Genomic DNA, 15,293 nt, shown 5'->3' on the forward strand with positions numbered 1-15,293 from the left:
GGGAGGAGTATGGGGGAGGGGTATGGGGGAGGAGTATGGGGGAGGGGTATGGGGGAGGAGTATGGGGGAGGGGTATGGGGGAGGAGTATGGGGAGGCATGCACAAAGCCCTGGGTTCAGTCTTAAGCACTGCACAAAACCAAGTACAGTGGCACAAACTTGTAATCTTAGCACCTGGGAGGCAAAGGCAGGAGGCTCAGAATTCAAGGTCATCCTCAGCTCCATAAAGCTTGATACCTGCCTGGAGTACCAAGACTCTGTCTCTTTAAACAAAAAACTTCTAAAGCTTAATGTTGTATTTTATTTAACCATTAATTTTAATGGTTAAAGGAGGTACTTCTCTGCTATACAAGAAAAGTCTTAAAGCCTTCCATTTTTTTAAAAATATTTTATTTTATTTATTATGTATAGTGTCCTGTCTGCACATATCCCCCCGCAGGCCAGAAGAGGGCACCAAATCTCATTACAGATGGTTGTGAGCCACCATGTGATTGCTGGGAATTGAACTCAGGACCTTTAGAAGAGCAAGCAGCGCTCTAAACCTCTGAGCCATCTCTCCAGCCCAAGCCTTCCATTTTTACTGCATTAACTAATCTTTGTTTTTCGGGGGAAGGGGGGTTGAGACAGGGTTTCTCTGTGTAACAGTCCTGGCTGTCCTATAGACCAAGCTGGCCTTGAACTCACCTGCCTCTGCCTCCCAAGTGCTGGGATTAAAGGCATGCGCCACCACTGCCCAGATCAACTAATCAATTTTTAACCTCCATGTATCTACCCTGCACCCTACCAAGAGTTGCTAGACCTCTGTTCATCTGAGTGGAACTTTCCATGCATGTGACCGAGGACTCCCTCTGCTCCCTGAACACCACTGTATCTTCTGAGGTTTTTCTTCTCTCTTCTCTTTACATACACCGAAGTGTTGGTCTAAGGCCATCCCTCTATTCATTCATCTACAGCTGATCTATACTCATCCCCGAGGCAATCTGTAGTGCCAGGCCATCCAGCTTGCTCAGTAACATTAATGGCTTATTATTTTCCCATCTACAATCTCTCTGGACTCTGCTGTCATTTTAACATTTTTTGGATGCCTAGTAAGTAGCTGAGCCTTCATATGGCTTTTAAACTGGGGAGCAGGTCAGTAGTAGGGCTACTGGGTTCAGTATCCATCATATACCCTCTCTCCATAATACCCACAGCAATAAACAGATCTGTGTGGTCCTCTGGAGATGGGGGGTGGGGGGGTGGGCGATTTGGAGGTAATGGCAGAGAGGTAAAGATCTGTAGCAGATGGTTTGCTACAGGCCTGAGGATAAGACTTGGGGGGATGGATTTGGAGGACATGATGGAGATGTAAAGATCTGCAGTTAGCCTACCTGCTTCCCTGGCAGGGGTGGCCTGCTCACATCATTTTAAAAAAGACTTCCAACATAAAATAGAATTCAAGCATTAAATAAGTTTAAGACCTCAATTTTGACAGGAAATACTGAGTTGATGGCCTATTTTCTATATTCACAGTTTTACTGAAAGGCCTAGAAACAACTAGCAACCTACCCAGTATATATAACCACTCACCACCACTTTCTAATCAAAGTCAGGACTGCCTAAGAGAACAAAGGGACTTGAAGTCTGGGAACAAGGCACACAGGATGAACCTGGAAAACATTCCTCATGGCAATGTAAAGAACTGTCAAAGATCTCTGGAGCACAAAAGCCCACAAGAATGTTTCAATCCACTCTCCTGGCTTGCTTCTGACTTCTAGGCATCCACCCACTCCTTCCATAGTGTCTTCTGTAGTTTTCTTGTTCTGCCCCTGGTTGACGATACCAGTGTGTTTAAGGATTCCATCCTGGACTTACTTTCTACACAACACAATCTTTCCTATTGACATTGTTTTTGATACAAGGCTTCTCAACTGTAAAAACAACGAATTCCTAAAAATAAACCAATAAAAAAACTCATACTTTATTAAACTGCATAGAGTGTATGGAAAGAGGCTAGGGCAGTCTGCTCAGAACCTAAGCAACTTTGAAATGTTAGCTGGTGAAAACTCCAAATAGTCCTGGGGTCACAGTTTAGAGCCCTAGTCAGGGTGCTCCACCCAAACAAAGATGGCCCCAGTAGGTGATTAATGTGCACACAAGTAAAGCAGAAAGGACACTGCTTTAATCTGGGCAGAAGCACAACCCGGGGAGCCAAGACAGCGTAGGGGGTCTGGCTATGAGCCAAGGAGCCAGGACAGAACAGGGGGTCTTGCTATGAGCCAAGGAGGCCACCATGAAACATCCCAGCTGTGTGGACTGGGGACTGGTCAGCAGGGGAAGATGTCCCTAGAAAAGACATTTGTTTTCAATTTTCTTAAAAAACAGACAAAGCAATTCCTGTTCACAACACAAATGGACTAAGGATTCCCGTTAGCTGACAATCCCGCCCCTTGTCTAGCAAAAACAGCAACAACAAAACCCTGCATAGGAACCAAATGGATTTCTGTACTACCCTAATATCATCTCCCCATTTACCAGTCATCTGTGAGCTAACTCACATTACATGAGCACGCATTATCTGCATCTCAAAGTTACACTACTGCCTATGCAGCAACCCAAATTTCATACCTGCATATTCAATAAGACACTCTAGTTCAGACTAAGTACCCCCACTGGGCAGTTCCTGGTTTCTCTCAATGAAACTCCAAATGCAAACTAGTTCCCTTTGCCCTCCCTACCACTCCACACCCAATCTTCCTCCACCTCTGAGCGAATGGTACCCTCATCCCACCACGGCCCTGACTAGAAACCTGGATGTCATCCTTGCCCTGTTATCTTCCACATACATCTCATGTCAAGTTTCATCACATCTCCTAAACTATTCTCTTAAATCTACCTCACTGCCTGCTCTCCATTAATTACCTGTACCCCCCTCATATCATTTCACCTGAATCCCCAAAAAACTCCCTAAATAATCTCTTTGCCTTCAACCCCACTCCCTGCCACTCTCTTCTTTTCCTAAGAGCTCTCTCTCTCTAAAATGTAAATATGTTCTAGTCAAGCCCCTGCTGAGCACTTACGAGGCTCCCCAGATTGACGCCAGGATAAATTATTCAGCGTGTCTTTATGTAGGAGGATGATCTGGCTCCTCACCTCTCTGGCTTCAGTATTAGCTCCTACCTGCTGCACATTCCAGATGCAGGCCCACTGAGCATCCTGCAGCACTCTCCCTGGTTCCCCTTTTCACAGACATCATTTTCTCCTCACTCACACGCTGTCCCTCAGTATTTCAGCAAAGACTGATCTGACTGCACCATACATTGCATTCTTCTCTCCTGACTGGCTCTTCTCAGGCAAACTCTCTATTTCTGAATCTTGGGTCCAAATGACTTCCTCCATATGCATCCTCACTGCATCCCATCACTAGACTACCCACACATGCGCACCACAGAGGTGGTACTCTCATGGATTACCAGACACTCTGCACTTGCCTGATGTAACACCGAACTCTGTAAGGAAAGAAAACATGTCTGACTTGTTCACTATTTTATCCTCAGTATCTAACCAGTCTCTAGCACTAATAGACATCAATATATTTGGCTGCTTGGGAAATAGTTGAGAGCAATCTTGAATACGGCTAAGGTCATACTGAGGCTCTAGTTAGTTTCAAACTTCCCATGATCACATATCCTTAGAAGGAGTTTACTTTGCAGACAAAAGGAACTGCCTCCCCCACTCTGGTCTGTGAAGGTTCTATGATTCTAAAACAAAAGAACTATCTAAATCACAAATCATCAAACCAACATGGTGGGGTGGGAACAGAGCAAGGAAGACATAACCTAGGAGAACAGGAGGCCCCCACTGGGCCTTGGACCCAGGGTGCTTTCACAGCTACAAACAGAAGGAAACAACCATCACCGGTGCAACCACAGGAGAGGGCCAGGGAGAAAGAACATAACTCACAGAGCTGGAATCTGCAAGTGTCGGACAGCTTCCTGGAATGCTCATGCCAAAGACAGCCTTCAACTACGGTGGGGAGAGGGAAGCAGGAAAGCCACGTTCTTGGCAAGGAAATGGATATCCTTGGGGTGGGTAGAGAAAGGCAAAGGGCAAAGGGCTCTAACAAGACAGACAGACAAGCATGGGCAGACTACCTAGGGTGAGACACATGTGAAAAGATGCTTGACATCTTGAAAATTAACATGGATATATGTAATATATGTGAAAGAATATGCATGACATCTTGAAAATTAACTTGTGGGTATATGTAATATATATTAAAATATGCATTACATCCTGAAAATCCTCATGCTTACCTATGAATAATGAGGGCTGGGGTCACAGCTCAGGAGACTACTCCAACAGCATGCATGAGGCTGAGTCTGATCCCCACAAATGCTTGGGGGCAAGGTTAGGGACAGAAAGCTAATGACCTGAAAACTTTCTAGGAGAACATTGCAACTAAGGGCAATCTTAACTCTAAGACAGAGGAAATCTTAAATAGATAAGATTCCTCAAGTGGGAAACTTGATCAAGGAAAAGAAGTTATTCATCCACACGTGGATATACAATCCAGTCGTGAGCATGAATAAAAATTAATGCAAAAAAGCATGTTGTGCACACTTAGAAATCAAGAGTTTTCCTGTTCCTGCAGTTACTATTCCAGTAATCAAACACACATATATGAATATTCCATATATAGATAATTGTCCATGTATAAAGAAAAAGACCTCATCACTCAAAGAGTGGCATGTCCAAGACAGAAGAGCCTCGTCTGGTCCTTCTTACTGGGTCATCACATGGCAGAGAACATCACAGTGAGCCAGTGCACACAGATTAAGATTTCAGTCTTAAAGGGGGCTTGGTTGGAAATGATTGGAAAGAAAAAAAAATGGTGAGTTAAAAATTCAGAGAGTAAGGCTGGAGAGATGGCTCAGCCACAAAGCCTAGGCTCACGACCAAAAAATTCAGAGAGTGGGAAGAATTGTAGCAAATGAGGCAGAATTTAAGTCTCCCCCCAAAAAATATCTTCAATTTAGTTAAGAAAATCATTTCATTTTTTTCATGTTCCATTAAATCCTCAGTTTCCACTAAATGATGTTAAGAAAAAGTCAGCTCTTCATTATAATACAAAAGGGATTCTAACATGTCACCTTCTCTACTGTCAGTAACAGTGGCAAAAGCAGAATACTTGTTAAAACTGAAAAAGGCAGCTATTACAGCTAACAGACCTTTGTAACAGACGGATGGTACTATATGACTGTTCATTCTCTGCACCTGACCTCAGGAGCTTAGCCTTAGTTGAGCAGAGTCAAGACGCCCCGTGGGTGGCCTGGGTCCTGTTCTAACATGTCCTAAGGTCATGCTCAGTGTTTCTACTGCAGTTCCCATGGCTCAGTTAATCAGAACACACCAGAGAATAACTCAGTCACCAGCCTGGCCAAAGCAATTCTGTCCACTCCAGCTCTATTCTACTTTTTCTCTCTATGACAGGGTTTCTCTGTGTTGCCCTGACTGTCCTGGAACTCGCTTGGTAAACCAGGGTAGCCTCAAACTCACTCACAGAGAACCGCCTGCTTCTGCCTCCCATTGCCGGGATTGAAGGTGTGCACCACCCAATGCTGCTGCTTCCTGAGTTTCTCTCCCAGCTGCCTGGGTTCCGAGGACAGCACAGACTGACACAAGGGACCAGGACTCTGACAAACGCAGCACTAGGCCAGGCAGAGCATGCATCCCACAACCGGGTGGGCTCCAAGTGGCGGCAGTTCCACCATGTTGGAAACCGAGGCTGCACCCAAGAACAAAGACCAATGATTTCGTGGGAGCCAGAGCACTCCTCAAGACATGACAGCCACAGCCGAAGTAACTTGCCCAGAACTCCCTGGAGGACCAGAACTGAGTTCGTGATCATCCAGACTTCTGGCCCCACCAAGATACCTGCTCCATCAGCTATGCAGAACCCAACCACATCACCTCCAGCCTCTGTCTTTGATGCCCTCTCCTGTCCAGTGTCAGCCCCGGGAAGATGGCTCTGGGGTCATGGACCAGCTCTAGTCCTCCTGGTGTGACACATGACTAACGCTCCCTTCCCTTGACCTTCACACACACACTGGGCCCATACTTTTATCCTAAAACTCAGTGACAAAACCTTCCTGAAATAGATTTGGAAATTTAATTTTTCATTTTGATTATATAGTAACCCTTCTAAGTTCTCAGTTGGCATCTCTATAACAAAAGACAGACAGGAGAAAAATGTGTGCACATGGGAAAGAAGACTGAATCATTTACTAAAATTATGCAAGGCCGGAAAGAAGCTTTCACTGAATTTTTACACAGATTAACATCAGCTGTAAATAGAATGAGATCCGATCCAGACACTAGACAAATATTAATTGAATCTTTGGCTTTTGAAAATGCTAATGCAGAATGTAAAAGGGTGATTAGACCTTTAAGGGCGAGATTAGCACCCACAAAAGAATGGATCAGAAATACAGTTGATATTGGCCCCAAGAAAGTCAGGAATAGGAATCATTCCATATACATAACACATATCAGATCTCATACAGGTCTGCCAAGCCCTCTAGCACAAGGTAATGATGAAATTGATCAGTTATTAATGGTAAATGTGCTGGATGCCTCAGAGTTTAAAAAACAAAACACCATGTCAATAGCAAGGGTTTAAAAAAGGATTTTTCCATCACTTGGCAACAAGCCAAGGAAATTATAAGGGAATGTCCTTCTTGCTCTTTGTATAACCAAACTCCACTACCTGAAGGAATTAATCCAAAAGGTACTCAAAGAAATGAAATTCAGCAAATGGATGTTTCATTTTGCAGAATTTGGAGAATTAAAATATATACACCACACCATAGATACATATTCAAGATTTCAATGGGCTACTACTTTGAGTTCAGAAAAGGCTGATTCTTTAAAAGAAATGATTAATAAACAGAAGGGAGTAATCAAGCCCCCCAGAGATTGCATAATGCCTTATTAACTTTCAATTTTCTAAATGCTAATGAGAAAGGAATGGCAGCTTCCAAGAGACATTCGACAGTAGAAAAAACTACAGATTTAAATCAGCCTGTGTACTTTAAAGATGTGCTGACCTCAGAATGGAAACCAGGGTATGTGTTACATTGGGGAAGGGGTTTTGCTTTTGTTTCCACAGAATGAGAAAAGCTATGGATACCATCAAAATTAGTAAAGATTCAATTTGAACAGGAGAGACATATTGATCAGAAGTGATAGTCCATCAACTGAGAAGGTAATTTAACATGTCAAAAGGAAAAACTCACCAAATTAGACTCCAAGGACCTTTGGACAGATAGACATCTAAAGAAGAAGGGAGAACTGTCTGGAAAATATTACCAAGAAAAGAAACAATCTGGTATGATGGTATAATTCTTTTCATATTTGTTTGAATTTTAATTCCTAAGCAAACTGCCTTCCTGTTACATACTACTTGAGAAAAATGTGATGTCAGAAGCTGAAAGAGCAAACCAAAGATTTTAAATGTTTTCATAAAAAGCATGAACTTCTATTTCAGGCATCCATTCATAAATGTTTCTTTTCATGAATACCAGAAAAACAACACTTTTACATGATTTGGTCAACTGTATGAAGAACATTTTAGTAACACTTAATTTTACTTTATTGCACACTAAAATATTAAATAGCATAATTTTAGAAATCTAAACATAATGGAATTTAGCCAATAGGCTGTATGACTCTTCATGGTGGATAACAACACAGTGAAACTGTCATTTTCCATTCTGGGAAAAAATACTTCCTACAGCAAAGAGTGAGAGAGAGAAAGAGAGGTAGGTAGGTAGGGGTGTGTGTGTGTGTGTGTGTGTGTGTGTGTATAGGAAGAGATCAAGCTATACAGCACCACCCTGTGGACTGTTCAAATTCCTAATAAACTGAAGTTTATTGGAGGGATGCTGGATTCCTGGAATTTCCCTCTAAATATTTTCCATGAGATGTTGCAGCAAAGCAGAATTTTGAAAGTTATTGGAAAGAACTAGGTCAAGAAATTCTTAGAACTATTCACTGAACTAGCAGAAGATAAAGAGAACTACAAAAAAAACTTTATGAGCAGTTCTCAAAAATATAAAGCTTGGAATTCATGAAGACTCCCAATGGGAAGAAGCTTCCAGAGCTGTTAACGATGCTGCACATCTTCTAAGATGAGGTGGTTTCTCTCAGTACTTCTGCTCCGGAACGAAGGAAAACCAGAAGCACATCCATTTTATGACAGCTGAGACCAGGGACCAAGTTGCTAACCAGGCCTTAGTGGAGCACGTCTGACAGTATGGCTTACAAGCGATCTGTGCAATGGAGCCCAGTAATGAGTACAGTGAGCCACAGCTGAAGGAATCGGAGGGCAAGACCCTACTGCCAGCTACCCAAGGAGGACTGAAACTTCCAGAAAGTGAGGAGGAGGAGAAGAAACAGGAAGAGAGAAGGGCAAAGTTTAAAAACCTTTGCAAAACTATGAAAGACATCTTGGGGAAGAAAGGTTGAAAAGGTGGTTGTGTCAAACTGACTGGGCGGACAGCAAACACGAAGAAAAGCAAGAGAGCTCAGCCTCAGAGACAATCAGCGGTGGGTTACAAGGCCCAGAGACACCTGGCCACAAACCCTGACCACCCCACTATCAAAACCTTAGGGAAGAGGCAGGTGCTGACGAGAATGACAAGTCTCGAAGGCTCAGGCCACCTTGCCGTGTTCCTGCCTTCCGGCTTCAGTCGGGAAGATCCACAGACACACGTGCACAGGATCTACAGGATGATCACATTTGGTCTAGGTGTATGAAGATGACCCCAGTGTGGACGATGCCCGTGCTCTGTAACTGAAGACATGCCACCAGGGGCGGTGACGGCATGTCGTGCATGGCAGTAGACTAAGCCCCATCAGGAGGACACGGGTTCGATGCTTATCTTTCTTCACTCTGATAATCTATTTTTCAGGATGTTTTGTTTATTTTTGTGGCATGAGAACTAGGGAAGACAACATTTCTTTCTACTTGTGGTACTGTGATACTGTGGGCTTGGTTCAACAGGATGGAAGAACATTTGTTGTAAGTAACATAACTTATTATTAGCTTTGCAATTTGAAGTATTTAGCTGTCAAGCTGGAATCTTTAGTAACTGAAGTGTTTTTTGTTTTTGTTTGTTTGTTTGTTTTTCAAGACAGGGTTTCTCTGCATAGTTTGGTGACTGTCCTGGAACTCGCTCTGTAGACCAGGCTGGCCTCAAACTCACAGAGATCCGCCTGCCCCTGCCTCCCGAGTGCTGGGATTAAAGGCGTGCAGCACTGAGCCCAGCTTATATCTTTACTTTTATAAGGAAAAAGAAATGTTAAGATGGCTTGAGTTTCATATTCTAGAATCCACTTTTGAAAACTTTTATCCTCTGTAGTTAACACTGCATGTACTAGTCTTTGAAGATAGAAGACAAGCTGAAACAACTTGACAGAAATTCCCCACGTTTTCCAAAGTACAGTACCAAGGATAGAATCCTAAGCTTCCCTACGTCTGTGACACATCAAGGCTTGTGACTGGAGATATAGTGCCCAGTCACAGTCTGCTTTAAAAGGTAAATGCAGATGATACTTTAAAAAAATTATTGACCAAAATCAAAACAAAGAAACAATTACTAACCATATACACTTCTTAAGTCTTAATTGCCAACAATTCTCAATTTTAAACTGGGTTGGTAAAATTAAATAAGCAAGATCACTGGCCTGAGACTGTCACTATCCTCTGAGTTCCCACCTAACAGATTAACAAAACATAACCTTAGCAATAATCTAAATCTAACTTAGGAAAATGCTTTTGGAGTTGACAGGAAGGCCTCCATCCTCAGCATCACCAATATCTAAAGACAAATCCTAGGGCCACATCCCAGTCTGGCTAACTTGGAAAGGGCAAAGGCTGGACTGCATATGACCAGCCCTCCAAGTGATTCTGATATAAGCTAAGGTGTGGGAACCACTGTCTGAGGAATTTAGAAAGAGACCCCAGGTGGCACTGCACCATGTACTAATTTAGACGGTTCTTAACTTGACTTTCACATTGAAATTACCAAGAAAGAGATTTAAAAATACACAGGTCTATGTGGGCATGGTGACACACACCTGTGGTTCTAGTTCTCCGAAGGCAGAGGCAGGAGGATCACAGCCTGTCTGAAGTGAGCCAGGTCTGCACAGCCAGTTCCAGGAGGTCAGGGATACACAGTCAAGTCCTTGTCTCACAAAGGACAGGAGGGGAACTGGAGAGGTGTCTCAGTGATAAGAGCAGTGGCTGCTCCTCCACAGGACCTGGGTTCCATACAGTCCCCATATGGTGGCTAGCAAGCAACTGCAACGCCATCTCCAGGGGATCTGCTGCCCCCTTCTGGCCTCTATGGGCACTAGGCATGCATGTGACAGAAGCAGACAAAAACACCTATCCATACAGAGGGTTGTTTTTTTTTTTTTTTTAATTTAAAGCTTTACTGACTTTTTGTTTTGTTTTTCAAGTCAGGGTTTCTCTGTGTAGCCTTGGCTATCCTGAAACTCACTCTGTAGACTAGGATTGCTTTAAACTCACAGAGATCTGCCTACCTTTGCCTCCAAGGACTGGGATTCTACCTCCCTGGCTGCTTTACTGCATTTTTTAAAGAGATTTTAACAGTGTAGCCAACACTGGCTCATACATGGAACCCCAATGATCATTCACAGGCAGCCCTGGGTGGCACAGCAAACTGAAAAGCCAGCCAGCCAGGGCTGTGCAGTGAAAACCTATGGAAGTTCTCTGCTCACAGACAGCACCAGCGAGGAGTTCACCAAGCCTTTCACTTCAACGTTAGTCTACGACAGCATGGTTTCCTTGCTAGCCTCTGACGACTGGCTCGGGACCCTAACTGCACAGCACAGGCTGTACCCGGCTCCCCAGCCCCAGCCTCATCATCCGACCCCTTTGTTTTCAATGTTTTTAACCACGGCTGCGAGCTTCTCAGACCTGACGGGTTTTCTTCCTGCATGCTTTGGGCATGCCTGCTGCTTTGTTCTCTGCTTTTCCCCAGTTCTTCACATCACAGGGCAGTTCTTGATACTTCAGACAAAAGTTAGGGTTTTTCTCCCTTTTCTTTTCTTTTCTTTTCTTTCTTTCTTTTTTTTAATAACAGGACCACACTATATAGCCCAGTCCCAATCTGGCCTTCTATTCATGATCCTTCCTGCCACAGTCTCCTGGGTCCTAGAGCCTGTGTGATCAGTACTGACAAAGCTTCAAAGTTCCCAAGTTGGTACTGTCTCGACAGAGTACAATCAAACACACTAAGACACTAACATCTGCCAACAAGGAGCAAAGAACAGACTGCCCTTCTAAAAATTTCCTTTTTAGATTTATTTTATGTGTGTTTTGTCTGCATGCCTATCTGTATGTGCACCACGTGTGTGCCTGGTACCTACGTCAGTCAGAAGGGGTCGGATCCTCTGGACTGGAGTTGTAGGTGCTTATGAGCCACATATGGGTTGGGGGACCTGAACTTGGGTCCTCTGGAAGAGCAACAAGTGCTCTTAGCTGCTGCATCATCCCTCCAGCCAATAGGCTGCCTTTTGATGCTACTTGTAACTCAGAGCTATTCGTGGAATCCCTTCCAAGTGATGTGAAGAACTAAGCAATTCCTGGTACATAATATGTCTCATTTATAGAGATTCCAAAGAATAAGAGGGAATAGCAACTTGTTTTCCAAATTCCTAAATCTTTCAAGTACTGAACACATGCAGTTGTTTAGATGTTAGGGTCCTGCTATTCCTGTTTATTGTTGAGACCCACAGCCAGGTCTCTGCTGGGTCATATCTGGAGGTCACTCCCTAACTTTCCCTGACATCCTGGTCTGAATGAAAATCCCCCACAGGCCCACAGGGAGTGGCAGTATTAGGAGAGTGGCCTTGCTGGAAGAAGTGTGTCACTGAGGGAGGGCTTTGAGGTCTCAGATGCTCAAGCCAGGCCCAGTGTGTTTCTTGTCCTGCTGCCTGCTGATCCAGATGTATAACTCTCAGCTCCTCTCCAGCATCTTGTCTGTCTGCATGCCACCATGCTCCCTGCCATGATGACAATGGACTAAACTTCTGAACTGTAAGCTAGCCCCCAATTATAAGAGTTGCTATGGCCGGGTGTGGTGGTCCATGCCTTTAGTCCCAGCACTGGGGAAGCAGAGGCAGGTGGATCTGTGAGTTTGAGGCCAGCCTGGTCTACAGAGTGAGTTTCAGGACTGTTACACAGAGAAACCCTGTCTCAAAAAAAAAGTCACTATAGTCATGGTGTCTATTCACAGCAACAGAAACCCTAACAAAGACAGCTGATAGAGAGTCCTGCCTTAGCCAGAGAGGATGCCACATAGCCAGGCAAGAAGAACCTGCTTAGACAGACCTCACTCCCCCACCCCACATCTCTTCTCACTGGCTCACACCCCTTTTGTTCAAAGGATCATTTTCTGCAACCATGCATTCTGTATCAAAGCTAAATAGAAAAGCAGTTTGTCATCGGTTTTCAGGTCTTCCTTTCAAAAGTTCCTGTCAGGTACGACTTTTATTACATGGACTTGTCATGCTTCTGTCTTGTGAATCTCCTTTGTCTGAGCTGTCAGCCACTATTTCAGTGAGTCACAAAAGAAGTTGTTTTCTAGGCTAGGCGATACCTCACTGGGTGAAGGCCTTGGTCAGCAAAGTCTGACCACATGGTGGAAGGAGAGAACAGATTCCCATGCGCTGTCCTCTGACCTCCCAGGCTCACCATGGCACACACTCACTCTTCTCCCCACACATAAAAAGAGGGGTTTTTCAGGTTGCCTTCCCTTACCCACACCACCTGTCCAGGTCAGCACAGCTCTCTGACTTCTCCAGGCAGCCCCTTCTCTGCCCTGCAGGTTCTTTCCGACCCTCATTCTGTGAAGACTAGAATCTGTCACAGTCAACACCAGACAAGGTGTCTCGTGTTCTGTAATGACTTCGAGTTTCCTCCAGCTTCACAGCAAGTTGTTCAAAGCACATCTTAGTCTTCTTCTTAATAGCACAGAGACACCAAGTAGCACACTTGTCGACTGAATGGAACACCGTTTTAAAGAAACGTCAAACTGGGTCTGGTGGCATACACCTGCAATCCGGCACTTGGAAGGGAGATTACCTAACCGGCAGGGCAAGACCAGGTCTCAAAGGAGAAAAAATTACAGCACTTCCACGAATGTGAAATGTTATAGGGCAGAAACGATTCAGTGACCCACCTCCCCACTGCTAAAGGTTTTCTCCCAACTCTACTGGAAGCATTCTGTTGACATGTAAGTAGGAAAGGGGGCTCTAGAGGGAATGATGGTGCATTCCTGTAATCCCAGCCAGCACTGGGGATGCAGAGGCAGGAACATCTTGAGCTCAAGGCTATCCTAGACCACATGACAAGTGTGTAGCTGGCCTGAGCTATATAGGAAGCCCTGCCTCAAAAAACAAGGGCTAAGGATGAAGTTTAGCAGTAGAACATTTGCTTAGTGTGCATACAGCTCTGAGTTCACTGCAAAAGAGGGAAAAACGTTTCACATGTAAATAAAACGGTGCAACCAGACTGGGAAGAGGGCTCAGTGGGTAAAGCACTTGACTACAGGCATGAGAATCTGTGTATGAATCCCCAGAACCTATATAAAGCTAGGTGTCTACAACCCAGGGCTCCTAAGAGGAGATGGGAGCAAAACCAAGAGAATCTCTGAAGTCTGCAGACGAAGCAGCCTGACAGCAGACAAATAACAAGAGGCCTGGATCAAAGACGGTAGGTTAAGACTGACAAACAAGGCTGTTGTCTGTCCTCCAGCCATGAACCATGGCAACGCATGCCTGCATATTCTTGTATTTTACACCCTACACCACGCATGCACACACACACACACACACACACACACACACACACACACACACACGTTTTTTAAAGTACAATCAGTTTCTGTGGCTTAAGAGCGTTTGAAAACTACAAAGTTTAAGTACAGCATAATTAAGAACATGAAATATTCTTTTGGCTCTAATACATTTTATATACCAAATCTTCCAGGATCTGAAACTGAAATAAATATGTGTTCCAGTGAGCTGTATTGTATTACATTCATTGTCTCATTTTTTATGAAATAATCATTACCTTATTTTAATACAACTCATTCATACAATGAAAATAACAGAAACTCCACTTACCCCGCCCATTGTGATCCCATCAATAAGGGCAACATATGGCTTCTGACAGGAAGCTAAAAGAGAGAGAGCTTTAGTTAGAATATCTAAAACATATCCTCTTTCCAAAGTCACATTATGTGTACTCTAGTTTCCCTAGGAAATGTTTAAAAAAATATCAAGGAAGACTATTACATGGTTTATAATATATATTTAAATGTCAATTCACTCACAATCATGGTAAAATAACATTACTGCTTAACAACTCAGTCATAAGTCAGAAACAAGTGAAAGTTTTGCATTATTTGGCAACTAAGAAATATAATTAACACTACATCATAAACCACGTACCCAGCTGTGCTTTAAGAACATATTTGCTTTCTACACAATGATAGCATCCAGATACATCAGAGAAGTACACTGTACAAGAACAATCACAGAGTGGAGGTGACAAGACCCAGATCCAGACTCAGCTTTATTATTAAATGAACAGGCACTTAGTGATAAACACATGAGTTATGTATGACAATACACATATTAGGTAATGGTGTTTCATATGCATCTCCATAAATAAGTGTCATCATCTATAAAATAAGACTTAACACATGTCCTCAAATATCCCTCCCTGTTTGAAAATTCCATTAATTACATAAACTTTTACTGTATCTATTTCCCTTTTTAGGTTTTCTTCTCAGAGTTGGCATAATAACATAAAGTACGGCCTTTTGTCACAGTTTACCGCCAACACTACCCCAACGAGGCCAAGATAAACCTGCATTCTGATACATCCGGAAATTCCTGACGTTTTCACCAACAAAGCACAATGCAGACTTTATACTCACAAGGTCTATATGTGCAGTTCCTTAGGAACTACAGAAGTTATTGATTATGGTGGGGATCCATACACAGACCCCACACCAACTACTACAGAAGTGCATATTTCAAATACAAACTATAGGTAGTAACTAATGCAGGACATGAAGCCAGAATCTGCCAAATCTCTTATTGACTATATTATCACTACATTCAGAAAATTTACCTCATGACTTTCTCTCTATACTATCAATATTTTACCAAACACTACCTTTACACTGCCTAAACACTATTCCCTTTTTATTT

At 43.4% G+C, this 15,293-nt stretch overlaps 1 protein-coding gene across 4 annotated transcripts in view; it reads right to left on the bottom strand.

Annotated features, from left to right (window-relative positions):
- The window catches only part of Hibch (3-hydroxyisobutyryl-CoA hydrolase), a 61,975-nt gene that overhangs the window by 24,597 nt on the left and 22,085 nt on the right, over nucleotides 1-15,293 (bottom strand). For all 4 annotated transcript variants that reach the window (XM_036172939.1, XM_036172936.1, XM_036172938.1 and 1 more), the window contains one exon: nucleotides 14,199-14,251. In XM_036172939.1, coding sequence (XP_036028832.1) covers nucleotides 14,199-14,251 — 53 coding nt within the window. The remainder of the gene's footprint in view (nucleotides 1-14,198; nucleotides 14,252-15,293) is intronic.

Source organism: Onychomys torridus, chromosome 23 (genome assembly GCF_903995425.1).
Source record: "Onychomys torridus chromosome 23, mOncTor1.1, whole genome shotgun sequence".
Lineage (NCBI taxonomy): Eukaryota > Metazoa > Chordata > Mammalia > Rodentia > Cricetidae > Onychomys > Onychomys torridus.